Genomic DNA, 26834 nt, shown 5'->3' with positions numbered 1-26834 from the left:
CAGGCCGAGGCCGTGCTTTAGGTCTGGCGGCGAGTGTCCGCTCCCCCATCCGGGGAGACTGCCCCCGCAGCACCCACTGGCTCCGTGTGCTGAACACATGAGGACAGGCGCCTGAGCAGTCTGTTTTCAGACTCGCACAACAGCGCCAACACCTCCCACCCCTGCTGCACTGAGCAGTTCCCCGAGAGGCCTGTTTTTATGCACACTGACAGTCACAGCCAACACAAGTCTGAGGCAAAGACAATTTTTTATTGAACTTGGCTTTGATGAGTACTGACAAACCCTGCAGACACTAACACAAAGTGGTCGTAAACAAAAAGTCCTTGCCAGCGGTCAGGTAAATTCAGAGGAAACACAAAAAATCAAAATATGGACTCAATTTCATATTTTTTTCCAACACTAACAACTGCTTTAAACTCCCCGTTGTGCTTTCAGTTCATTAAAAGTTAGAAAGGACAATACACTGTAAAGTGTGATACCAAATCGTACAGAGGATTGTTTTACAAAATACTGTAAGATCAACAGCATTAAATTAGTTCCTATTTTGGACTGCCAAGTCCCCTTGGCTATTTTACCTAGGAAAATAGCATGCATCAAGTAGAAAACCAGTATTCTAAATAGTTTATCTGACATTCTTGTATGTATACGTAATGAGGATTTTAAAAAATTGTGTGTTTTTTTTTCTTTTGTAGCCAAAATTTAGGCATTAAAAATAAGCCACAGTAAACCTACTGGACTTACCCACAAAATGGAGTAAGTTAGGACAGAGTTAGTGGACAGATGGAACCCAAGACACACTGTTCCTTCAGGACCCGAGTCACAGGCAGGCATGCGCAGGAGCACGCACAGGGCGCTCGCTGGCAGCCCAGGAGACAGGTGACACACAGCACTATGAGGAGAAGGTCCTGCACTTATCATGACAGTAAATGTGCCATTTTTGGCCTTACAACGACTTGCAAAGACATCTTAACATGGCTGGATTACATGGCCCATTTGACGATAAGACCTATCTTTAAAGCTAAAATAAAAGTTGTTAGAAAAATACTTTGACCAATAATGATACTTTAAAAAAAAGAAGTTAAAAATATTTGACAACTCAAATCTAATCTTTTCAAACCTCAGTTCTGGTTTGGAATGATTTTAGGTATGGTGTCGAATGTAGCACACTAAAACCATGCAACTGCAAGATCATCTTGTATGAAGACTTCTTGCTACAAGGAAGAGCTGACAACAGCACAATGCTCGTTGTTTCTGTTTTCCTGACCGAACAGTGACAACTGTTATAGAGCAGGCACAGAATGGCTCCCCCTCCTTCACAGCAGGGCCTTCCTGGGGAAGCCTGCCCCCCTGGTCATGTGATTAAGAAACCCAGTCAGCTGGACCCTGTCATCCCAGAAGGCCTTTCTTCCGAAGCCACAGCCCTAACCAGGGAGGGGTGACACACCAGGCCCTCAGCTGGGAAGTAGCAGCGAGGGCTGGCTCTGCTTTTGGTGAGAAACTGGGGCTCCGGCTTGAGGGAGGGAGGCTTTCACTCTCAGAGGCCTGAGATCCCTGAGTGGAGAGCAGGCTGGGGAAGCACTGGGCACCTGAGGCAAAACTGTGTCCCCCCCAAGTTACCGCTGCAATTGGCTGTTGTGCAAACTGGAGAATGAGCCGGGCCAGGGGCTTTCCTGAGGCGACCCCCGAGTCCTGAGCCTGCATCTCACCCCTCATTCAGGCTCTGGGATCATGTCAAGGATCAGGCAGCGCTGCTCCAAGTTGCATTTGTTTCTCCAACTAAAGTCTGGGTGCCTTCCACCTTGATTTTTTCTAAATAAAATGAGGACTTTGTAAAAATCTCTAAGCGCATGATTCAGCATTTCAGATATAAGGTAACTATGAACAAATAAATAACCACAAACGGTCCTGACAGCTGCTCGCCTGCCTCCCAGCAGGAGCTCGGTGTCCGGGTGTAGCATCCAGGCCTCCGGAGCACTGCTTTCACTGAAGATGGGAGAGCTGCTCATGTGGATGCCCACTGCCGCTGGCACAGACATTTACATATAAAGAGCAGCCAGAGCACGATGACTGGATGAGGGTGCGCTGGGAGGCACTGCTCTCAGATGAGGACACTTTGGGCTGGCTGAGAGGTAGCAACACAGGGAAGGCCACAGGCCACGGGCTCTGCTCTCCTGCCCCCACTAGAAGGCTCATCCCCAGCTGTATTTCGGATTTAGTCATAAGAGTCACCTGATCAGAAACTGCCCATTACTCACAGAACATGGGAACGAAGCCTAGGTGCTTTTTAGGTGGAGACTTACACCAAAAACCACCAGGAAATCAGCCAAGCAGGCAAACACCAGTTGGATAAGCTGGACAGCAGGCTGTCACGTGCCAGCAGCATCTATGTGGTGAAGGTCACGTGCTCTCAGCTCCCACGTTACGGGAATCCTGCTAGCACTAACAGTATTTGTAGTGAAACTTCAACCAAGATGCCCACAGCAGCGTCATAGCTCACACTCTGACCCTCGTATATACAATTTATAAAGCAATAAAAAACACCCCACCTTTTAAAAGTTATAATTTATAGAGTATTCTGTACAAAAGCAGTCTTTATAAAGGGACTCTGCTACTATCAGAAGAAGTCCATAGCCGTGGGCCTTCTCTTTGGGGTGGCAGTCAGCGGCTTCTTGGTCCCCGGGGGGGTGCTGGCAGGGGAGCTGGTGGGGGTCTTCAGCACTCCGTGGAGGGGCCTCTGCTCAGGGTTGAAGGCCACTCGGGAGAGGCCTGTGGGACTGACTAAGATGCTCTTGTCTGTCTTCTTGAATTCTGCCCGATGAAAGTGAGCCACATTTTAATGGTATGATTTCTGTCCTGACAACCCACCGAGGGCCTGTCCTGCCTCCGTGCCACCAGGAGGCCTGATGGAGCCAGGGCACTCACTCCAGGGCAGCCCCGCAGAGCACTGGCCCCAGGGCTTTCTGAGGAAATGAAAGTCACTAGCAAGAATGTATTTACTCTCGGAAGGAAAATGCCAGAGGCCCCTCTGTGATACTCGGGTTCAATAAAGAGCCCCAGGAGGAGCCCTTCTTTTTAGCGTTTATTCCTCCCCCACTGCCGCCAGATCTACAGACTCGACCTGGAGAGATGGAGGGAGCTGGGGCTGCCCAGTTCTCTCCTGATAGCTGCTCTGTGCTCGTGTCCATACATGTGTACATACGTATGTACACACAGACACACGAGGCACACATGTACTTACTTGTGCGTAAACAGAGTCAGGTCTTACACTCATATACTTTAATTGGTTTCCTTTGGGGAAAAACCAACACAAATGAATCCCACCCGTGTTAAAAGCTGAAAGACAAGATGTCTCTCTTTTCCCTGCCCCTTGGATGGTGTGGCTCTGAGTTTAGGTAGAGGCGACTACAGCTCACAGACCGTTACATCTCAGGCCGAGACGACTAACATATTCTAGGCAGGTAGGCCATCCACCCATCCACATCACCTCCTACCAGGTAAGCTCCTTCCAGAGACCCCCAAAAACCTGACCCCCACCTCCACCCCCCCTGGCCGCCCGGCTGGGGAGGCGGGGACCAAGTCTGCCTGGGGAGGGGCCAGCGCCCTCCCCGCCAGGAGCAGACAGTGACTGCAAGCAAACCCCACACTCACCCGCAGTCATGTTTCTGTTCAGCCCGAAGGTGACCTTCTTGGAGCTGGACGGGGTTTTGTTGAGCTGAAGAAAAGCATATGGGAGTGAGAGGAGCACAAAGAGCGGAGGCTCCGTGTGTGTGAGTCCCTGAGCTCTCACAGGTGCCCAATCGCCCACAGAGCGCTCGGCCTGGAGGCCAGGGCCGTGTCCGCCTCTGTGGCCGCATCAGGACTGCGCTGCACATGGCCCAGGCTGGGCTGCATGAAGCACTGTGGCAGACCTGGGAGGGGAGCAGTGCCAGCACCCTCTGCAGTAAACTGCCTCACTGCCGACTCCGCCTCTGCCTTCCCGGGAAGAAAGCGGAGCAAAATTACCATGTTTGAAACCAAGTTACAGAAAAAGCTAAACACTGAAAAATTATAAGGAGCTCCCACTCACTGCATCTTAGAATTTAGCCTTACCTTAGAAGCAAAAATGACTAGATTGTATCTACAATGGGACTGGACTTTGGTGGGCAATGTACCTACATCTCCAGACTCTCAAATTCCTCCCTAAAAATATAGGTTTTATTGTGTGAATCCCCAGTTCTGCCTCAGACTGTTTTGCTTTAACATTATCATTTCATCAGAGGAACTTTGCTTCTATAAGCCCAGAGTCACTTACAAATATCCTGAAAGTATCTTAGGCATAAACATTCACACAGCAGTGGTCACGCTGCTGGTTCAAGGCTATTAAACAGCACCTACTGCTTTCTCAAAAAGTCCACCTATTGTGGGTCGCACCAGCAGGGCCAGCCCAGGCCTGTCTCCACAGCTCCACCAAGACTTCCACCTCCTGGAGGCACCCCCAGGAGAGCCTCCCGCACACACTGGCTGCACCCTGTCCCCCTTCTAATGGCACTTGGCAGAGAGGACCCGTCCTTCACGGCCTCCCACCTGGTTTCTCAGAACAGTGCCCACATCACCCGACTGGGGACAGCACTCGTTCCTTCTTCTAGTCTGAGCACCTTCCAAGGTCCTTGGCAGGCCCCTCTGGCCTTCCCCCATCTGATCTGTAAACCCAGGGCTCTCGGGGCCCCTTCACTGCTGGTGTCTCTAGACCTCCCCTATTCCCGAGTTCTAAGATGAGGCACTTCTGGTCAATCTGAGGGTCGGCCCCAGATGTCCCAGCACGGCCCGCACAGCAGACCTGGGCTCCTGGGACAGGAGCCTGAGCGCCACGGACAAGAGTAGAGGCCAAGCGTCTGCCGAGCATGGCCCTCTGGCTTGGCCGCAGTGCGCTTACCTGCATAGCAGGGGTCACAGGGGTGGCGGAGCTGCTTTTGGCTTTCCTGAAGAACAGGGGCTTTGGTAAGAAGGGCGTGTCAAACTTCACAAAGTCATTCTCAGTCCTCAGCTTCTTCTTCTTCAGAGGGCCGAAGGCTCCACTGCTCCCCTGTGTGAGAGACGAGGAGAGAGGGAGGTCACCCCCAGGGCCACCTGCGCCACACCCACACACAGGGAGGGAAGCAGGACGGGTGCAGACACCATGGGGAGTGAGGCCACAGACTGAAGGGTATCTCAATGAGACCCACTTACCAGCTCCGAGGCCCCATACCCCACCATCTCCAGAACCAGATTTGCAAACACCTTTCATGAACGGAGTTACCACTTCACCATGGTAGGGCCAGAGGTTTCCTACCTTTTTTAAAAAATGTTTTTAAAAAAAATGATTTTTGAGAGAGGAAGGGAAAGGATAGATGGAAATACCAAAGAGAAACATAAATCAGTTGCCTCCCACACACCACTACCGGCGATCAGGCCTGCAACCTGGGCATGTTCCCTGACCAGGAATCGAACCAGTGACCTTTTGGTACATTGGCTGATGCTCAACCAACTAAGCCACACTAGCCAGGCCCAGAAATTTCCTATCTTTTCAGCCACAAGAATCATATTTTTCTTCAAAGTCAGGGCCCATGCTTTGAAGATTTCTGTCTTTCTGCAGCATAGCCTTTGCTCCTGGGCTACCAGCCTGTGCGGCATGTTACTACACTAAATATTACAGGCAACTGTGACCGAGGCAAGCATCTGGCATCTAAACATAGAAAAGGCAGTGTAACTGATAGAGGCCCTGTCCAGGGAGGCCCTGGCCATGAATGAAGGTGCTATGGGTGAGTCAGTGGTGGTGATGTGGAGGCTTAGGACATGACTGCATACCACTGGAGACGTTATAACACAGCACATCCAGGCAACACTGGATTTATAGAACGTGTTTCTCTTTCTTCCGTAAACTAACCTTAGCTTACTGTAGGTCCATCTAAGGCAGATAAAAAACATTCACTGGGTGCTTTACAACTGACCACGACCCACAGCAAAGACTCAGCACTGGTTCTGGGACTGTAGGGGTCCGGGAAACCCAGTGTGGCCAGTGTCACACTGGTGATTTTGGCAAGGCCTTTGTCCTGGCTTGGAAGTTGTCTGCCTTTCCTGAGAACCCGAGGGGCAGACCCAGGAGTCCTCTCCCATGCACCTTCCCGCTCCTGCTGGCAGGGATGTAGACACATTGCCCCTCTTGGGAAGAAAACCCCCGATAACCCAGTGCTTTATCCAGCACCAGTTCTAATCCTCTCAAAGAGAGGGTGCAGGGCCGTGAAAAATGATGCGAAGAAGGAACCTTCTGATATTCTTAGTGAAGAAAGAGCATAAATGAACAGTGAGTGACGGGAGGAGGCTGCAGAGCCAAGGGAAGGTGACCCTGCTCGTGGGAAGGCCTAGGATTAGAGCGACTTCCTGAAGTCCAGGGGCATGTTCTGCTTCCCCCAGCTAAGGCTTCTTACTGACCAGGAGCTCCCCTAACACGCACACTGTTAGAAAGGCCTCGATGTCACCCTGCTGCACAGCAGTGAGTGCAAACCCAGTCCTGGACAGGGATCAGCAAGCCTGTTTGTGAAGGGCCAGGGGAATGTTTCTGGCTTTGAGGGCCACTTGTCTGCCACTACTACTCATCTCTGCAGCTGAGTGAAAGTAGCAGGGAGTGCGCACGATCAGGCGTGGCTGTGCGCCAATGAAGTTGTTTGCCGACCACTGATTGCATGTTATGTCCGCAGTGAGGGTGTGGATAGTGGAACCAGAGCCCGGATTTCATTCATATATGGGTCTAGAGATCCAAGCGGAAAGGAAATCTTTTGATTAAAAAGAAAGCCTGGGCATGGGATTGGTCCTGAGTTGAAGAAAAATAAGACGAGCATTTGATGGAGGCACGGGTCTGCCTGTTTACACTGAAGGGCGGTCTGTCCGCCTGGGCCATGGACCATTCTCCCAGCTTGATGTGGCCATTCCGTAGCCCCTCCGAGTGGCAGTGGGGTGGGGGCGGGGTGAGGAGTGGGGGAGAAGAAGGGGGTGGTGACTGTCTCAGACATGGAAACCGTCACATTTCTTTACTGGTGGTAGAGGGGATTATGAACCATGACAACTGCTTAGTCCAGAGGCCTGACCTGTCCTCTCTCCTGGACACTGAAGCCCGAGGCAGGACCCCTGACCTTTCAGCAGGAAGCCGTGGCCATCCTGCCTGGAACCCAATTGCCTTACCAGAGCCTGGACGAGCTTGAGTTCGGATTCCAGTCCTCTGCTGTGTTCAACCAAGTTCAACATCTCTCTCATTTTCTTCCTCTTTTTGAAGATGGCAGCTTTTTGCGTGGATGGGCTGTAGAGGTCAAGCCGGCTGGGCTCCCCCTTCTTCTTCTTCAGTCTCCCACCCGGGGGCAGTGTGGCTGGGCAATCCCCTCCGACTGCTGGGCCTTCTTCCTGGGGCGGGGGCCAGGTCAGCGCGGGCGGGCTGCCGTTGGCCAGGGGAGCCCTGAGTTTCCGCTTCCTCTTCAGGGCCGGGGCGCCACTGGCTGGGGAAGCATGGGGGACAGGCACCAGAGCATAACCACTGTCGGGGCCACCTTGACACAAGTCCTCCAGAGGCGACGCTGTGGACTCGGAGACCAGTCCCTGGACCCGGGGGCTCCTCTTCCTCGGTCGTTTCCTCCTGCTGTGCATGGGAGAATGCACGAGGGGGTGCTCCGAGTTGCTCTGCCCCTGGGGGCTGGGCGAAACCCCTGCCCCTAGCTCATTCCCACCCAGCTGGGCTCTTCCTGGACCTGCCTCTGGCTCACTGTCCCCATTCTGTTCTGGGGAAACGGCTTTGACCCCTGACCCCAAGTGTTCAGATGAAAGGTGGTTCTTCTTTTTTTTCCTTTTCCTCCTGTGAACAGCAGCTTTACTCTCCTCTTCCTCAGCAAGAAAGAGCCCGTTTCCTGGAAAGACACAAAAACCAATCAACAGGTGCCCCAACGACAAGCAGACAGCAGGTCTCGCAGGGGGTTCTGAGGTCCAGGGAGTGGCTGACAGAGCTCCTGCGGGGATGTCTTACTGCCAGAAAGGCTCGGATCCTCCATGAGCTCTCTGCCGTGGTCCCATTTCCTGCCTTTCCCAGCTGTGATTAGAAACCTTGCTAATGCCTTTTCAATATAAATGGAGCGGAAATATATTCAGATTTCTACTAATTTTCAGGCCAATGGTAAAAGCCACAAATCCAGGGTGATAAGACAAACAGGCCACAGGGCAGTGTGTACTCCTTAGATGCTACCAGAAGTGGGAATGAGGGTGTCCCAGACAAATCAGATACCCAGAAGCAATATTTACTTTTCAGCCAAAGAAGCAAAAACGTTTGCTCTGTAACTGTTTATCAAGACGGTGGCTCAGAGGTTCTCCACTGGTTCCACAGTCCCTGCGGGCAGCCCACCCCTCCCTTCTCAGGCCTTGCTGGTCCCAAGCCTTAGGCCTCACCTTCACCTTTTTCCATGCTAGTTTTCTCTAAAAGTTTATTTCCTTTTTTCTTATGCCTTCCTTGACTGAGCGTTTGGTCATCTTCATCAGCAGAAATGTCCTCAGCAAAACCGAGTTGAGACATAGTACCTGCTGGACACCAAAGACACAGGTAGTCAGTTTTCTGAGGCCCTCACAGCTGTCCCAGGGGCCTGAGAGCCATGCCTCCTCATCACTGTTCCTCACTACTCCATCCAAAGCTCTCAACTTTGTGGCTTTCCCACTCAAGGCAAGGGACTATAAACCTTGGGCGACATCAACTCCAGATACGCCAACCAGGTCTGGACACCCCAGTTCTAAGCACCTCAGGGGCCCAAGGGATGGGGGGCAGTTGGCCTTCGATTTGCTCAAATGTCACCAAGTATAGACAGCAGCTTCCCCCAGGGGACAACTATCTTACAGTCCCAAAAGAACCCTGAGAAATCGACTGTTCTTAAAAAGGTCCAACTGAAAACTACATGGACCAATAAAAACCCTTCTGGTTCAAATGCCACCCGCCCCACAGATTCAGCCTTGTGTCTGGCTCAGCGTGGTTCCTGGGATGGGAGAGTGGGTGGCAAGATTAAAAAAAAAAAAAAGCCCCACACGGTTGTTCTTAGGGCTTCTCTCAGCTGAGCAGCAAGTGGTGTAACCGACGATCTTTCAAAGATAAAGGCTACTCCTCTTTCTTATGTTTTCAATCTTGTTTTTTTTTTTTTTTTTTTTTTTTTACTGTTTGGCCTAAATGTGCTCAGCAAGGTCCAAATTTAGGTAAGAACATCAGTTCTAATGCTCTGCCTTCCTCACCTTCAGAGAGATCTTGGAATCTGAAAAGGAAAACAACAAAAGTTCATAAAGAAATCCCTTCTTTCTGTTTTCTATAAACATATGCGCACACTTTAAGAAACACGTGATATTTAGAATTCACATTCTTTTTCCTCTACAAGGGTGGGGGAAAGGTGGTGTGACGCAAAGGCCAAAAACGAAGGACAAGATCACCCTCAGTTAACTTTCTTAGTCGTTAAAGGCTGACACAGCTTAGATTCGCTGCCTCTACCCAGCTCCCCTGTTTACCATGTGGAGAAATGAAAGTAGTGCTTAGTCTGTAAGATTTTGGTGCAACAGAATACAAAGGAAGTGGGCAAAGCAGGAAGTGATAGGAGGTCTAAATCCAGACCTGTGTCTGGCAGCTACAACCCTGGGCCACGCAGTGGCTTCCATGTGCCCGAGTCAATCATGCGTCGGAGGGGGGAATTACAGAAGGCAGCTTATGAGGCTTTAGCACATTACGTGAAGTAATCTAAGTGCTCAGAACAGTGCCTGCTCACTTGGAGTGTGACCAAACCCAGCTGTTGTATGTCATCAGTCACAACAGGCCACAGGGCTGTGCAGTGAATGCTGGTACAGTCACAACGACTTCAACAACGACTACAGCATAACCACACCAGGGGTGGGGGAAGGGGTAAAAAACTACACCCCTACCCAGCTCAGTATCACACCAACAGGTAACACCTCAGCAGTACACTCACATTGCAATTTCTCAACCTAAGTTTAGATATTATCAATAGATTTATTTTTATAATTTTTTAAATACACACCGAGGATATTTTCCCCATTGATTTTTTTTGAGAAAGAGTAGAAGGGAGAGTGAGCTAGAGAGAAAGATAGATATGAGACAGACACACATGGACTGGTTGTCTCTAGCATATTGCCCCAGTCAGGCCAGGATCAAACCTGCAACCCAGGAACATGCCCTTGACAGGGAATTGAAACCTTAGGTGCATGGGCCGATGCTCTAACCCAGTGGTCAGCAAATTGTGGCTTGCGAGCTGCGAGCTGCGAGCTGCGGTTTGCCACTCTGTTGACTAATGAGTTTGCCGACCACTGCTCTAACCAGTCAGGGCATTCTTTCTACACCGCTATGAAACAGCTGAGTGTGGCTGCATTTGCAGAATTGGACACGAGGTGTGTGTGTGTGGAGGGGAGTGATGGGGGGGGGGGGGGGGTTGTGTGTGATTGTCATCATTAAACATTGCAGTTTATAAGTGCATTTATTTGCTAAAAATAAAAAATGTAAGCATGGTGACAGCATGTCCTATACCATGAGATAAATGGAAGGGCTGAACTTGAACATGAACGAGAATGAACGGACACCTTCTCATCCAATCACTTACTTCTTGATTAGCTTGCAGAGACGTTTCCTGTTGAAGGGAGGGATGTTTTTCCTGTTGGTTATTTCCAGGAGTCGGTCCGCAACAGCCTTATAATCAAACTACGTGAGAAGAAAAACGAACATGAACTTGCAGTAACCTGGAAATGCACCTCCTAGTGACAGAGCGCCCACAGCTGGGCCTCTGGAAGCACTCACAGAGGCTGTCAGAAAAAGCATGTGTGCTATGATTGGGCACCCAAAGACTTAAGCAAGATCTCTGTGGTAAAATACACCACATACAATTTACTTGGGTGTGCTTCTTTGTAATGTAATTTACAAAGATATCCAATTTGCCCTTGGTAACATAGTGAACTTCATTTAAAAAGTATTACTAAGCCCAAGCCAGTTTGGCTCAGTGGATAGTGTTGACCTGCAGACTGAAGGGTCCCAGGTTTGATTCCGGTAAGGGCATGTACCATGTACCTCTCTGTCTCACCCCCTCCATGTCACTCTCTCTAAAAATCCATGGAAAAATATTCTCAGGTGAAGATTAACAACAACAACAACAAAAGTATAGCTCAGCTGACTTTGCTGTATGGAATAGATCTTAGCAAAATTCCATCATATTTGGATTTGTCTGCAATAAACTCATAATAAGGTGACATTAGTGACTGAAGGGATGGAAAGGACTTTACACATTGGGCCTTAGAGTTTAATTAGCTCTGACCCTAATTCCCAATTAGCCAGGCCACTCCACAGTAAATCTATCTTCTAAAAAAAGCAACAGCTGCCACCAACCTGGAGAGGCGGCCCAGTGTCCTCCATGCTTCCGCCACCATCTGTCTCACTTTCATCACCGATTCCTTCCTTTCTGGAGTGATATTTGCTCAGTGCTATCAAAACAACAGCCAAAGACAAAATTCTTCAATTACACAGCAATGACTACTCCTGAAGGAGCCACTGTCTAATTAGATGTTTCTTAATGAAAAAGAAAACTTCCTTAAAGAGAAAGACCCTGCAAATACATTTATAATTTCCCAAAGCTGTTTTGGGTTTTCAGCCCCTGGAAATGAAAAAATACCCGGGAGCAATCACAAATTCTGTCTGTTAAATTGATTACAGACAAGCCTCCCTGCCTTCAATGCTGTTCAGTCTCCCCTCAGACAGCGCAGGGGACGGGAAGCTGCTGGGTTAGGGGCTCAGACACCATGTGACTCTAGCTGCGGAAGGAGTGTGGATTCAGGGCCGATCCCTAATTTCAGATAGGTTTGGGCTGCAGGAAAAAAAATCTGTATAGTAGTATACTAACTTCATGGGGCTGCTACAGGAAGCACAAGTTAATATATAAATGCAAATTGTAACATTAAATAAATAATTCAAAAGGCACTAAAGCCCATGAGAAAGCAGATAAAAATTACTAATGAAAACTCCACTTTTCAAACTTGTGCTGTTTCTAGATTCCTAGAAGCTCATTGGTGGTGTGCCCTCAGGGCACAGGCAGAGAAGACAGCAGGTGCTGGTGCTCCTGGAGAGAGATGTCACTAGTTTAGACAGAAACATGGAGAGCAGGGGGACCCAGAGGCAACCGCCATGACCACATAGAATTTATTCAGGCTTTTTAATTAACCCATCACCTATGTGGAATTTAAAATTAAAATGTTTCTTCTTTTTCTTTTCTTTTGTTAAAAAATAATACATGACCAATGTAAAAAAACAGACAAAAGTATAAAACAAACAGAAGTCACTCACAACTCTGCCAAGTGGGGCTATTAATATTAACATTTCCTGCCCCCTCATTGATATATAACCTCCCTGATTATTGAAGGCACATGTAAATGTAAAACAAAGCAGGTTCCTCCCACATAGAGTTTTATGTCCTGCTTTTAAAAACGTGATTCCATTTCCTCTGGCCACTGGTTTTAGAAAACTCTGCATTTCAAAATGGCTTTGTGGCATTTCAAAGCTGGAGGGATGCCCTCCAGGCACCACAGCTGTGCACCCCAGAGTTCTGATGGGCCACAACTATAATGCACATTCTCTACATGACTGCACGGACATACAACAGTGGTTAAGAACGGTATCAACCCACAGTGGGCATTTAGCCATCCCAAGAAAGAGAACTCGGAAGGAATCCAAGATCAGAAGGCTATAGAAATAAGTGCGCGCTCACAACTAACATGCACATCAGGCCTCCTGTCGAGGACCCTCTACAGATCCCATTAGGGTGTTGAAATACAACTGAAAAGCCAAAACAACAAAAACAAACAAAACCCAACTGCAACACCAACAATGACAAACACTTGAAGAATGGCCCGCCATCCTGGGAGGTAAGAATTGGGTGGGAGGCACAGGGTCTTCCCCAGAGGACCCCTGAACAAAACAGGGGTTTGGAATACACATCTGCTTTCTTTCTCAGGTGGTGGTTCAAGCCAACGCCATTTTTTATAAATTCTAGGCTCTAGTCAGTGAGATCCCAACAGATGTATGAAAGAGTGCTTAAGGTCACTCTCTTACCTGTCTTCTTTTTACTGAGTGTTTTTCTCCATGTCACCTCACTGTCAGCTATCTCTTCTTTAGGCAGGTCGCTGTCACCCACTGTAGTTTTCTGTTCTTCCATCGTCTCTTCAGGTACAAAAGGAGACTGATCTACAATGACTTCAAAAACACCCCTCGCTATAGTCTGCACCAGTGTATGGCTGAGGGGGAAGCACAGCAAAGAGGATGTGATTAAAACCAACGGTCTGGAACTCGTTATCTGAAGAGGGCAGAGGGATGAGAAGTAGGGGTCACTGCACCCCCCATTTCAGCCTCCCCAGGACCCGGTGTGACCACCCAGCTGCTCAGCAGGCACATTATTCCTAACTACTCTTCTGGCTAACCAGTGCGGGCTGTAAGGAGCCAGTCCAAGGCTCTGTGCCAGAGCAGTGGGACCAGCAGCAGACTGAACTCTGGGTGGGGGAGTGTGTGATTCTTGGAATGATTGGGATCAAAGAGCAATGCTTGAAGAGCCGAATAATGACTCAAAGCTTCACACGTCTTGCCAATAGGAATTAAACATTTGGATGTTATTAGCTTTGGACAACCATCCCAGGTACCTTGTATCATGCTAAACAACACAAAACAACCCACCTCCCTCAATTAAGCACTAATTGAAGCAATAAAAACAAACAGTGAATCACTTACTCCTTAGTCTTGGCAGCAATTTTGCAGAATGGATCAATAAATTTGAGATTCTGATCTGCTAAAAGCTGTAGTTTAGAAATAAAATGGGAAAAAAGAAATAAAAAAGGGAAAAAAGAACCTTTTCTCCTTCCTGACAAGTCCTTGAAAAAGATATTTTTCCCCCTCACACAGATTGAATCAGACTGAGCCACACTTATCTCACAATGCCAAACACACTGTGCCTGAATCACCCAGTGCCCAGAGCCAGCTAAAGGCTACAGCTGTCCTCCAGCCCCTCGGGCATCTTAGCACCGTGACCACAGGCACCACTCCACACTTCCTCCTCTGTGGAGCAGCTCTGCATCTCAGTCAGAGAATGAGATGAGGGGTTACTTTTTTAATACAACATTTATACTTTCTTTAATTAACCCCCCCCACGCACACACACACACACACAAAAAAAAACACCACCTGTCTACTGCAGAACACTTGGGAAAGAAAGAGTAAAAATTGCTCACAATCCCAAATTCAGATAGTCACCCACACACTAAAGAATGTTTCCCCTCCAGACCTTTGCCTATTTCTATATGAATGCACACTTACATGAGTCAGACGCTTTGCACAGCTTGGTCTACTGCCTTTCTTTCCCACCTTTTAAAAATTCAGTATTACTCACGTTACCCAATTCTTTATTGGACTATGTAGGTGCTTTCAAATGCTGCCTAAGTTAGATTCCATGCACATCTTTAGCGCAGGAATCCTGCCCACGTCATTAGCTGCTGAGGACACATTCTTAGATGGGGAAGGAATGTGTCAGAAGCCAGGTGGAACTGATTCACGCTCTGCCACTGGCAACGCAGAGGGCCACCAATAGCATGGCATTCCAGCTCATAGGACCATCTGAAGAGCGAAGCCCTGCTCAGGTAGCTGTGGTCTCATCACATTGCTGGCAGATTGTTTCTTACCTCTTTCCCTCCCACTTTGGATAGTTCATCCAGATAAATATCAATGAAGTGAAATTTCACCCCATTTGGAGATTGACTCTCAGGGTGCAAGACTTCCTTCATCAAGACATCGAGGAAAAGCTTGATGCGGCTAAAGAGAAAAACACATACGGGTCTATTAACTATAGTGTGCCAACCCCTGCACACACATACCCCCCCCCCCCCCCCCCCCCCCGCCTCAACTCTGGGAACATGTAACATTTAGTCTCATGCTACACTGCACAAGCCATGCGAGACTGAGCAAGTTTTACAAGGAAAAGAATAACTACTGAAATCAGTATAAAAAGCTGATGGTCTTATGTACCCAACTCTTTCATATTCCTCTGCTGGGTTTTAAGTTCTTTATGTGAAAGGGAGTTTTGCCTCTCATAGCACAGATGTGGCAATTCATGCTTGGTGATTAACTGAAAGGCTTGAAAAACAAACTATCACCTTAAAAGTTTTCAGGCCACCAAATGCTAACCCAAATAGTTTACCAACCTTTCTTCCCAGCCATTCTGCTTCAGAACTTCAAAGGACTCCCTCAGGACCAGACGGATCAGCTAAAGACAGACAACTTGTATTACAAAAGGAAGTAAGAAGGATCGATCGGCTCTGTAGAAGGAGGCTAATGACACGGTGTAGCCTGGATCCCCAAATGAGAAAATATCCACAATAATCATGTTTAACTTTAGATCATAAAATGCAAACTGGTCCCTAACAACTGAAAGGACAAAGAGAGAGGTTTCTGAGTTCAGGTTCAAAGGCTGTCTAATGTTCACAATGCCTGTCATCTCAGCAAGCCTAGAACTCACTCTGCTTCACAATCAAACCTTCCCACAGTTTTTAAGAAGCTGAATGTCCCTCCCTCTCTAGAGGCTGTAATGAAGGCCGGCTATCTCACCATGTAGTACTTGTCCAGGCGCAGCCTGTCGATCCCCTTCCACTCTCGGTTCATGGTTTGCCAAAAGGTCTGAATGAACAGGTGCTCTGCAGTGAACACAAGGCTCTGAATGCTTGGTTTCAGGTTAACACATTACCATAAAGCACAAATGTAATGAAAAGAAACAAATGGGATTCTTCATTATTTACTTTTCTCAAGAATTCTTGGGCTGCTAGAAAATTTGGTTAATCATTAAATATGCTCAATAATTTCTTTTACATTTAAGCAAAGCACATTATAGTCACAGGAAACCTGGTAACATCTTAATACCTAACTAGAATGCTCCCTAAAGCATTTTTCTTAATCTCCTGAAAGCCAAGTTCCAAATCTAAAGATTTTCTGAGCCATGTCTACTGGTCTTTTCAACCCAACTACACTTAAGAATCCAAAGCCAGTAATTCTGATGGACTCATGCAGAAACTCAGCTTTCTCTTTCATGCTCAGTGTCAACTATAACAAAAAAACATTCAATTTTTCTCTCTGAACCACAAAACTAGCATTTTGTAAAAAAAAATTTTTTTATTCACTTTTTTGCACAAATCTTTCTTGATACATGAAGACCTACACCATATTCCATGTGTAGAATTGTGTTCATTACATGTCCGTTGGGGCTCTGCTCAAGTTCAGACAACCTCTGAGGGCTAAGAAGGCCATTGGATGGTTTTATTCTCAGGAAGGGTGAGCAGAAAAAAATCATTCTGCAGTCTGGTTTTTCCTCTGGAAGTTCTTCCTCTGGGTTTTCCAGCCTGAGTGTCCCAGAAGTAATTTGTCACCCGTTTATCCATTTTGGTAAAGGGGGTTGCTTTACAGTTTATTACCAGTGACAACCTTAATGGCTCTAGGTCTGGGGGTAAACCTGGCATCCAGAGGGTACTGTACACACTGACATATGCACCGATAGCTTCTAGGAGTGTTACAGTAACTCAGAATTTGGAGATTCTGGAGGATTATTCAAGGTATATTTTTTGAAATCTTTGAGATAATCCAATATGATATTCTACAATGTACCCTTCACCCTCTTTTAGAGTCAATATCTAAGATTTTCATAGTTTCTTCCCATGGGAAGAGTTTGTCGCCTGACATCTACACACTGACAGCCCAGGTTCACATTAAATTAGGCCACTGGGAAACGGAAGCTTCAAAGGAAGGAGAAGGAACAATATGGACTAGATATCATAGGCAAGTTACCAAATCTGAAAAGCAAGGAAGCTTTGAAAGGCATGAAAACATTAGGACTTACGGGCCTCGGAGTTGTTAACAGCATGGATGAGCTGGGAAATCGTGTTTGCTAGCTCCTCCTGCAAAGGCGGGTTGGGGAGAAACACTGGGGTTACTATATGGCAACACTGAGATGACAGCACCATGGCTGGCACCTCCTTCTGTACCTGCTTGGGCGGGTGGGTGAGTGAGACTCTGTACCTCTGTTTTCAATGCCACTTCCACTAAGAAGTGTGCATGTGGGTATCTATGCAAAATCTTCCATTTCAATGGGCTACTGTGCCAATTTCATATGCCTCTGAGATTGGTTTAAGCTGTCTGCTTAAAAAAAAGTATCTCTAGTTATCTGTTCAAATGACCTACAGAAGAAATAAATTAGCTGTCAATTCCTGGCTTAAAAGATACATTAAAACTTAAATTGAGATTTCTATCCTAATCCCCCAGTAATGGAAACACAGACACCCTGGGTCTCTCATTCTAGAAAACCCAGTGAGTGGAATTAGAAGTCCCTCTCCCTGGCTGGCTCAGACAGGCGGCAGCGGCAGGGGTGAGGGAAGCACAGGGATAGCACCTTAGGCTCTGTCCTGGGCAAAGGTGCCTCTGGGAACACAAGTTCTTCTCAGAGGCAGCAAGCTTGTTTGTAGGGAATTTGGTGGATTGGGTCTAAGGGGAGTGTCAACAAAAGAATTCTTTTTGAGTTATAGAAAAGATAGATTCTCTATCGGCACTTCCCCCTGCCTCAGGACTCCCTCATCCATTTCTAATGAATCCCCGAAAGTGATGTTCTTACTCCATTTCCTGCCTCCACGAAAGCTGCTAGCTGTTACTTTAGAATGTAATTTAAAAATATTTTGCCTTGCTGTCCTACTCAAAATATGTTCAGGGCAGTAGAAGCAATAATCAGAGTGAGTTACTACATGGCTTGTAGGAAAAGACACAGTTGTGCCTTAAAAATCTAGACAAGTAAAATCCACCCATGATGGTTAGAGGGTTTTGAATGGCATTTCAAGGCTTCTCTCTTCACTCTGCTTTTACACATCAGAACTAAACTCTTTAAACAGTGAAGCTGTTTTTCTAAATAGTGCGGTGGGGGTGCCCACTGTGCTTGGCAAATGGGTCCTGAGCGCGCGCGCGCGCACACACACACACACACACAGTGTGACAAGTCCCCTACCGACTTTAGTGTGGGGCATCAGAAGGGGCCGCTAGTGGCTCTGAGAAGACCATGACCCCAGGGAGGTGGCTGCCCAACCGTGGCTAAGGTTGGAATGGAGCCAGGGTTGCTCACAGGTTCTTAGACAAGTGCCATGACATTTTTTACCACAAATAAGAGAAAACAAACAAAAACTTTAAGGTAAACCCTACCATGGGACTAGGAAACTGGCAGGGAAATGGCAAACCTTTAATTTATGTGTATTCTTTATTATCTGAAAAGATAATCAACCTCAATGCTTGGACACTGCATCCTTTTCCATATGACAAGAGGCGACAGGGAATCCTTGAAGCAATGCCTCTCAGTTTGTCTGGCACATTAGGGGACTGATACAACACGTCTCTCTTAGCCTCCACGCCGAAGACGCAGTGATGTGACAGAGGGAAGAGCATGTTACCTGCAGAAGGGGTTCGTCCTGCACCCACATGCAATAGAAGAGCCCTTTCCATATCTTTAGAAGTTCTTCTTGACTGAAACCTCCTAGAGAACAAAACAACACAAAATCTTATTTCAGAGTCCTCACACTGCTTTTCCTCAAGTTCAGGACTGCCACATAGTCAGTGAGAATAACACCACACACGTTTTCATCTGCAGAGGGCCTGCACATATTTCCTCTTTGTTATAAAACAAGCACAGAAAGCTGGCAGTTTTATCAGCTCTGGGGCAGGTGGTAGTGATGGTGTACCCTCATTGCCTGAGTAATGTGAGGAAGTGAATGGAATCACAACAAAAAATTAACTAATGCGGTGCTTATTTATAAATGATCTCCCCTAAAAGTCCCTCTGCTGAACCTAGCATCTCCCCTGCACGCCATCATTTTCATTTGTCTTGCAAAGTGAACATGCAAATCCTACAAAAGATGCAAGGATTTGCTTAAGCCCCACACAACCGGCCCCAGGGAAATTGGCAAAGCTTAGGGATGTTTTTGCTAAGAAGATCCTTTTAAGATAACACTTGCTGTACCCTGATATCACCCTCTCCCAGTTACGGGTTTTCATTTACTGGGCAATTTTAGTCTCGTTTTAAGTGGCATCTTGGTTAGCCTTGTTCTCATTACGTAAGTCCTCTACCTCCACCTGTACCACCTATGACCAAACCACAAGACACGCATAGTCTTCTATCTGGCGGGCCATGGAAGAATTGCTGAGTGACATAAGAAATTATAAAATTAGGAAAAAGGACACTCTTGGAGTTTCCAAGCCTGTGGAGAATAAACCAAATCCTCAAGTCTTAACGCATCTTACAAATGGTGTTTACTAATGTTCCACCAGGGGGTACTAGGAAAAGTCTTTTGGAGGAGCAAACTACGATCAACTAGGTAAATGTGAAGTATATATTTGGAATCAATGTGATCTTAATATTCCAAAAGATAATTACAAAGTGACAAACATCCTTTTGATGGACTGAAGTTTAATTAGCCCATACAAAATGAACTTGATACCTTTATGGTATTGATTTCCAAGTTACTATGGTCTATTTTGATTCTTTGTTATGTTCTCACTTAAAATATACCAGAAACCATAGTAAAATTAGTTTATTGAAGTGCATTTCCTTTAGCGGTTGAGCAATGACAAGCCAATTGGTTTTCCTCTCCTCTTGTTACAAACAAGCCTCATCTGGGGATCTGCCTAAAGCGAATACAACATGATTGTGTGACTGACCAATTCCACAGGGCTGAGCCAACCGCAGTCCTGATTGTACTAACTTTGTGATAGGGACCTGTGCTTATATTCATTCATGTTAAAACGAATGAATGAGTGGTTCTGTGCAAAGATCACCAATGGCTGCTAAAACATTAAAAATTAATGAACAACTTTAAAATGGATAAATCAAAACAACACACAAACCCAAACCCACTGGTCCATCTCAACTTGCAAATTGGGAACATCAGCAACTATTCATTCGGTGCCAGACGTGATGCAATAAGAACATAGCGCCACCTGCTAAATCTCACAAAAACCAAAAACAGCTGCTATGCTAGTTCAGAAAGAGTCACAAAGACTCTTATGTGGATTGTCATGAGCTGAAGGCAACTGAGACCCTGCAGGCTCAAGGGCAACTCTCCTCTCTCCCTTAAGGAATTTAAATTAAGGGCCCTGCTCATAAGATAAAAGTTACCAGAAGTAACTTTTTTGACCTATCTATAGGGCAGGGCAAACTACTAATTACTGGCCATCTGCTCTTCTTGTCATCCTGCAATGACTCTCTCCTCCCCTCTGCAGCCCCAGGTGCCTTACCTCATCCTTAGCTCAGAATGTCACATATTCCTCATTTCAACTTTGTCTCTGTCCCTCTCCTGTATGTGGGGTCTGACTCTCTGATATATGGGGTTCCCATATGTGCATATGTAATAACATTTGGTTATTTTCTTACTTGTCTCATGTACTTATCAGACCAGTGGGAAGAACACTGAAAGAGGAAAGTTGTTTCCTCCTGCACACTAACCTCCATGTCATCAGGTCTAACAATTAATGCCAGTTTGCAAGGAACGCACAGGACAGAGAAACATGCCAAATGAGACCATGGGACAGAGACAGCAAAACCCTAACAGTGGAAACTCCTCAGGACATGTGACCCAGTTCCTCCAACAAATAAATTGCAAGGGAAAACAAGATGGGTAAAAACTGTTCATTTCCATATCAAGTTACACAATCAAAAGTGCTTTGATCACTGCGACCCAAACCCGTCTCCTCCCAGGGGATTATTATCTGCTGACATGTATCTTTCCTATGCATTTACTTACATGTGATACAGAAATGCAGTTGTGTGTGACCTAAATAGCATCATGTGTTCTACATATTCTATATTCTGGCCCTTTTCACTTAAAAACAGCACAGTGTATATCTCCAGATGGTTCTTCAAGTGCAACAAAATGTCTAACTCTTTAAGTGATAATTTGTCTCAGTGGACAACCCATACCTCTAATGGGTGAAGGTAAAAGATAATATGCCAGATGCTTCTGTAATTGAAAACAGATTTCGACAAAGTAACTGATTAGCAGATCCTAGACAGTGGGCAGGAAAGGGAGCTGGACATGAAAGCAGTTTTGACCGTTTTATACAAAGTACGGTGGAAACAAACCCCTGGCCAGGTCTCAGCTTGCTATTTACCACCAGCAGGGCAATGCTACAGAACTGCTGCTAATGCCCTTTCCTTGCCTGTAATATATGTAATGTTTATGGTTCAGCCCAAAATGTAGGGCAAGTATCAGAAGCACTTTGTAAGTGCAAAGCACTGTTCAATTTGTGGGTATTATGATTGTCTCACATTCTCCACCCATAGGCTGTTGAAACTCTACTGTTTAAATAAAATATATATTTTCAATATAAGTATCAAGACCGCTTGTTTTCACCCAAGAATTTAGCTGATAAAAACAAGGTACCAATGTTTGAAGCATTTAAAGCAAAACAGAGAGATATTCATTATTTAATTTCTTTCAAAACTCTGAAAGTGAAGTGCATATTCAAAGCAGTTTCCTTCCATAACTGCTTCTTGACCTGCGTTTTCTTCTAGGGGTTGAGTCTCTTAAACTTAATACAACTAAGTTTCTGACAATAATATAGGCTTAGTTTATTCCAACCAACTGAAGGGAAGTGAAAATGAGACGTGGATGTAGGAAATATCAAGCTTTGAAATAAGAAAATCCAACAGCCTCTCTTACCACGAATGAGCACAGGGGCTGTTTCAGATGAGGGTGAAGTGTAATACTCGAACCCAAACCTGTGTCAGAACAGGCACTGCTAATCATTACCACATTGGGTTGAGACATCCACCCCCAACACTGTAAGTATGAAAAAATACTTATTTCACCCAGTACTGCCATAAATATAACACTCACCAACTGTAACATGTACTACAAAATACCTTATATGCTACAAAAAGAAAAAGAAAGTAAAGTGAAGTTGAAGAACTGATAGAGCACTGGGGCATCATTTAGTTGCTTTAAGCCAGGGGTCTTCAAATTACGGCCCTCGGGCCACATGCAGCCCCCAGGGGAGTCTGATCCTGCCCGCCAGGTTTTTTGAGCAGTGAGCGCAGCCAAGGTGTTACAGTAGGAATTAGTAGTTCATATAGTCCGGCCCTCCAGCTCTCTGAGGGACCGTGATCTGGCCCCCACTTTAAAAAGTTTGAGGACCCCTGCTTTAAGCGGTACAAACTTCTAATTTGTTTTTCAAATCACAAAGCCATGTGCCTGGTTGGCATGGCTCAGTGGTTGAACATCGACCTATGAGCCAGGAGGTCTTAGTTTAATTCTGGGTCGGGGCATATGCCCAGGTTTCAGGCTCAATCCCCAGTGTGAGATGTACAGGAGGCAGCCGATCAATGATTCTCTCTCATCACTGATGTTTCTATCTCTCTCAACCCCTTCTTTCCTCTCTGAAATAAAAATATATTAAACATATCTGAGAATTCAAAAAATATTTTTTATTAGAAAAAAAAAGTAAAATCTGTTTTTCTTTACTATGTCCAAGACAAGACACAAAAAAATTTCAGCCTGTCAATGAGATTCCAATATCAGGCCCAGTTATTTCCAAACTTGTGTTTCTATTTTGATGGAGCACAGCTGTGGCAGAGACCATGTTTATTTTGTCCCATCACCACCTCTATGACATTTACTCTGCAGTTACTTTGCTGAAGGGCCACTATTCTCTTGCATGTGGATAGTGTTGAACAAGAGGTACCAGACAAGTAACTAACTGTAGGTCTGATGGGTGCTAACCAGACAACACCCTGGGGCACTGGTTGGTGTAAAACCACTGGACTCATGCCCCTGCCTCAGCATCTCAGATCCTGAACCTGCTCACCAAAGGGGTTTGAGGGACAGGTTCTTTCTGGCTGTCTCAGCCCCATACGCATTGCATCTGGCCTTTCCTCTGTTCTTGAATACAGCCAGGCCCTTGTACGCCTGGATGTGCTCCCACTCCAGCTAAGAAAACAGATGGAAGCTTACAGTGTTTGAGGTAAGAGTGACACATTAACAGATAATTAACAAGCAACATAGCCAAGTACTACAATAGAGACAAACTGGGTATTTCAAAATCCTAGAGAGGGGTGAGATGATAAGAAAAGTGATACTGAATATCAGGAGTGGATCAAGAATGGGAATCTTTTCGGCGTGCACAGGAGAAGCAAAGGCAGTGAGGTGAGAAATAGGACAGCGTACACCAAGGAATGGTTTGCTGTTACAGCAGGAAGCAGTCATGAAGGGGATTAGGTGGAAAGAAAAGGGGAGGAGAGATGTTTTGCAGACCTGGAATTTCAGGAAGGTGGTGAGGAGAGCAGAGCTGTTTTAGGAAGATGATTCTGAGCTGGTTTATGGAAGATGGGTCCAAGGGGGGCACAACAGGAGTCAAGGAAATCAGTTAGGAAATAAGCCAGTACAGAAAACTGGATGAGATAAAGAAGATGTGGGCCAGAAAAGAGTAATTTAGGAGATGAAACAGGTATGAGTGAAGGATAGTGGATGTAGGGGTGGGGGCTGGAGAGGGTGAGGAAGAGAGAAGTCCAGGACAATACTATGAAACCAGCTCGACAAAATTAGAACAGGTGGCAGATGGGCAGCAGAAAACAGGTTATGGGGATAGAAAATGAGTCACTTTTAGGCATTCTGAATCCGAAGTTTCAGTGCGACATCCAAGTGGAGATGTCCAGTTAGTGGGGCACAGCTGAGCTGAAAGTAGCAAAGGTCTTGGCTACACGTTTAGATTCAAGAGCCTTCAATATAACTGGGATACCTAAAACCAGGAGAGTCAATGAAGCCTGTCAGGGAGATCCTAACACAATTGAAATCGAGAATTTTGGTCTTCATTCCTCTTTCTAGCAGACTTCACATCATATTACAGTTCCTTTTTTCTGGTCCTTTTCTAAGTAAATAAACTGACAATGCCAGTATAGGGGAAGGCAATACCTATTGTTTCAAGTAGACTCTCAACGGACTAGTAAATAAAGCAAGCTTGACCTTAGTGCAATAGAAAACCTCCATTTCGTATGGCAGTTCTCACCTCAGGGAGCATAGGCATCTACACGGAACATATTTTGCATCAGGTAAACGAAATCCTTCAATAGCACCCACTGCATTTAAAAATCCAACTACAACCCCCAACGTGACCCAGCCAGCCTCACCCTCCCTGACTTCCTGGTCTCTTCCAGCATTGCTGGGGCATGCTCCGCTCTTCCTCCCGCCTCTGTTCAGCTCCGTTCAACATCGCCCCGGAGTGGCCTCCCTGGACCAGCCCGAGACCTCCATTTCCGTTACTCCACTCTGAAAGCTCTGCTCTCGTGACCTCCCCGCCCCAGCTTTACGAGCACAAGTTCCTCCAGGGCAGAACTGTCTCCTCTCCCGTCACCCAGCTCCTAAAAGCACCGGTCTGATGATGGCAGGATCCAGGAAAGCGCCCAGCAGGATGAATCGGGCTGATGAGCCTAGCAGGTAGAGGCTCGGGGAGGGACCGATTGGGGATAGTTTCAGTTTCCTCGCTCACTAGGACTTCCAGCAGACTCCCTAAGCCCTGTCGGCCTCTCTCCCTCAAATGTAAAACTAGGCTAGCCCCACGGGGCGCGCACCCAGCAGCACGCGGCCGGTCAGAGTCGGGGCGGAGCGGGGCGCCGTCCTGCCGCCATGTGGCGCGGCTGGCCGCCGGGCGCCCACCTGTCTCCCTCTGCGTCTTCACGCTGATGTACTGGCGCAGCTTCTTCACCGCGCGGTCCCGGATGCCCTTCTCGTGGGACGCCAGCCGCTGGGCGAACTGGATCTCGGCCGGCTGCATAGCGGGGGCCCTCCAACCCGCCGGCGCATCCCCGGCCACCACCCGCCGCCCCTCAGCCTTCCGCCGCTGCCAAGCGACTGCCGCCGCCGCGCCGCTCTGGCCGCAACTGCGCAGAACGCGGCGGCGGCGCGCGGGGTGATGACGTCACAAAGGCGCCGCCGGCCCTCGCGGCGCGTTCCGGGAGCGAGTGCTGCGGGCCGGGCATCTGGCGGCGAAACATGCCAGTGATGGTTTGCTTCGCGCCTTCGTTGCTTTTCGGTAGCTGGAGCTCCAGGCCGTTGACGGAGAGGTTAGCCAGGGCTGGACCTTGGCCAGGAAGAGTCCGACGGCCAGTTGTAAAAGGCCTAGAATCTTTAAGTCCATTACCCCAAAAAACTCATTTGGGCCGAAGGACTGCGGACTGAGGGGTCCCGGTTGGATTCCGGTTAGGGGCATGTACCTTGGTTGCGTGCGGGAGGCAACTGATGGATGTTTCTGTCTCTCTCCCTTCCTCTCTGTGAAAAAAAAAATAAAAAAAAATCAATAAAATATATTTTTAAAAAACCTCATTTGGTTGGGGCGTGCGGGAGGCAGCTGATCGATATTACTCTCTCCCTCTCTGTAAAAAATCAATAATATATATATATATATATATATATATATATATATATATATATATATATATATATATATATATTTAAAAAACTAATTTGGCTGAAACGGGTTTGGCTCAGTGGTAGAGCGTCAGTCTGTGGATTGAAAGGTCCCAGGTTCGATTCTGGTCAAGGGAATGTACATTGGTTCTGGGCACATCCCCCGTGGGGGGTGTGCAGGAGGCAGCTGGTCAATGTATCTCTCTCATCCATGTTTCTAGCTCTCTATCCCTCTCTGTAAAAAAATCAATAAAATATATTTTTTTACAAAAACCCTCATTTGGTTGGTAGCTGTCCTACAAAATACACGGAACCGAGTTGTTAATTGTATTATTCTTATTCCGCCTCGACAGGTGGAGACTGGGAAGAAGAGCCGTTCTTTGCTTTTTCTTTAAAAAATATATATATTTTATTGATTTTTTACAGAGAGTAGGAGAGAGTGATAGAGAGCTAGAAACGTCGACAAGAGAGAAACATCGACCAGCTGCCTCTTGCACACCCCCTACCGGGGATGTGCCCGCAACCAAGGTACATGCCCTTGACCAGAATCGAACCTGGGACCTTTCAGTCCGCAGACCAATGCTCTACCACTGAGCCAAACCGGTTTCGGCCAGAAAGTTAGAAACATTGATGAGAAACATCGACCAGCTGCCTCCTGCACACTCCCCACTGGGGATGTGCCTGCAACCAAGATACATGCCCTTGACCGGAATTGAACCTGGGACCTTTCAGTCTGCAGGCCGATGCTCTATCCATTGAGTCAAACCGGTCTTGGCAGTTCTTTGCCTTCTTGGTGGAATGTTGGGGACAGCCCCACTGAGAGGCCTCTATGGCCAGGCATAGGCAGTGAGTGCCCTTCCAGCGTCTGTCTGTGTCTTGGTCCTGGTGTAGGGGCAGGTCCCAGTGTGGGCGCAGGTGCCTGAATATCAGCAGGGCAGGGCCCCGGGCAGGTGATGGCAGGTGCTGGGGTGGAGGGCAGGTCCCTGTGTGGAGGTTGGTTCCCGGGCAGGGAAAGGGCAAGTGTAAGCAGGTTCCAGGCGGAGACGGATCTGGAGTGTCCTCGTGAGACCACCCTCAGGCTTGGAGAGCATGCACTCTGGGGACTTCCTGCGAGTTTCAGAGACAAACGAAGTCTATTTATTTATATTTATTTATTTATTTAAAAAATAAATATTGTTCATATTATTACAAATGTTCCTCTTCTCCCCCCCCCCCCATTGCTCTCCTCCACCAGGTTCCCACCCCACCCTCTGCCCTTTCCCCACCCCCCATTGTCCTCATCCATAGGTGCACAGTTTATGTTCAGT

General features: G+C 47.0%; 1 protein-coding gene across 6 annotated transcripts; it reads right to left on the bottom strand.

Annotated features, from left to right (window-relative positions):
• Positions 1-230: 230 nt before the first annotated feature.
• RRP1B (ribosomal RNA processing 1B) lies at positions 231-25019 on the bottom strand. 6 transcript variants are annotated; one of them, XM_084873624.1, is made up of 17 exons: positions 24778-24947; positions 21790-21848; positions 18526-18608; positions 16938-16995; positions 15659-15744; positions 15256-15317; positions 14737-14866; positions 13793-13857; positions 13124-13305; positions 11408-11502; positions 10632-10729; positions 9265-9284; positions 8440-8571; positions 7195-7907; positions 4913-5062; positions 3649-3712; positions 231-2808 (listed from the first exon to the last, which is right to left on the bottom strand). In XM_084873624.1, exons 3-17 carry the CDS (start codon positions 18553-18555, stop codon positions 2615-2617), a joined length of 2079 nt encoding a protein of 692 aa, XP_084729750.1. In that variant the 5' UTR covers positions 18556-18608; positions 21790-21848; positions 24778-24947; the 3' UTR covers positions 231-2614. The 6 variants fall into 6 exon arrangements, with proteins under 6 accessions (XP_084729750.1, XP_084729746.1, XP_084729749.1 ...); XM_084873620.1 differs by lacking the exon at positions 21790-21848 and having other exon boundaries at positions 24778-25019; XM_084873623.1 differs by lacking the exon at positions 21790-21848 and having other exon boundaries at positions 8440-8568; positions 24778-25013.
• Between the last annotated feature and the right edge of the window lie 1815 nt (positions 25020-26834).

This window comes from Pipistrellus hanaki, assembly GCF_964339955.1.
Source record: "Pipistrellus hanaki genome assembly, chromosome: 2".
Taxonomy (NCBI): domain Eukaryota; kingdom Metazoa; phylum Chordata; class Mammalia; order Chiroptera; family Vespertilionidae; genus Pipistrellus; species Pipistrellus hanaki.
Note: the sequence above shows the minus strand (reverse complement) of the source record. Positions and strands in the feature narration are given on the sequence as shown.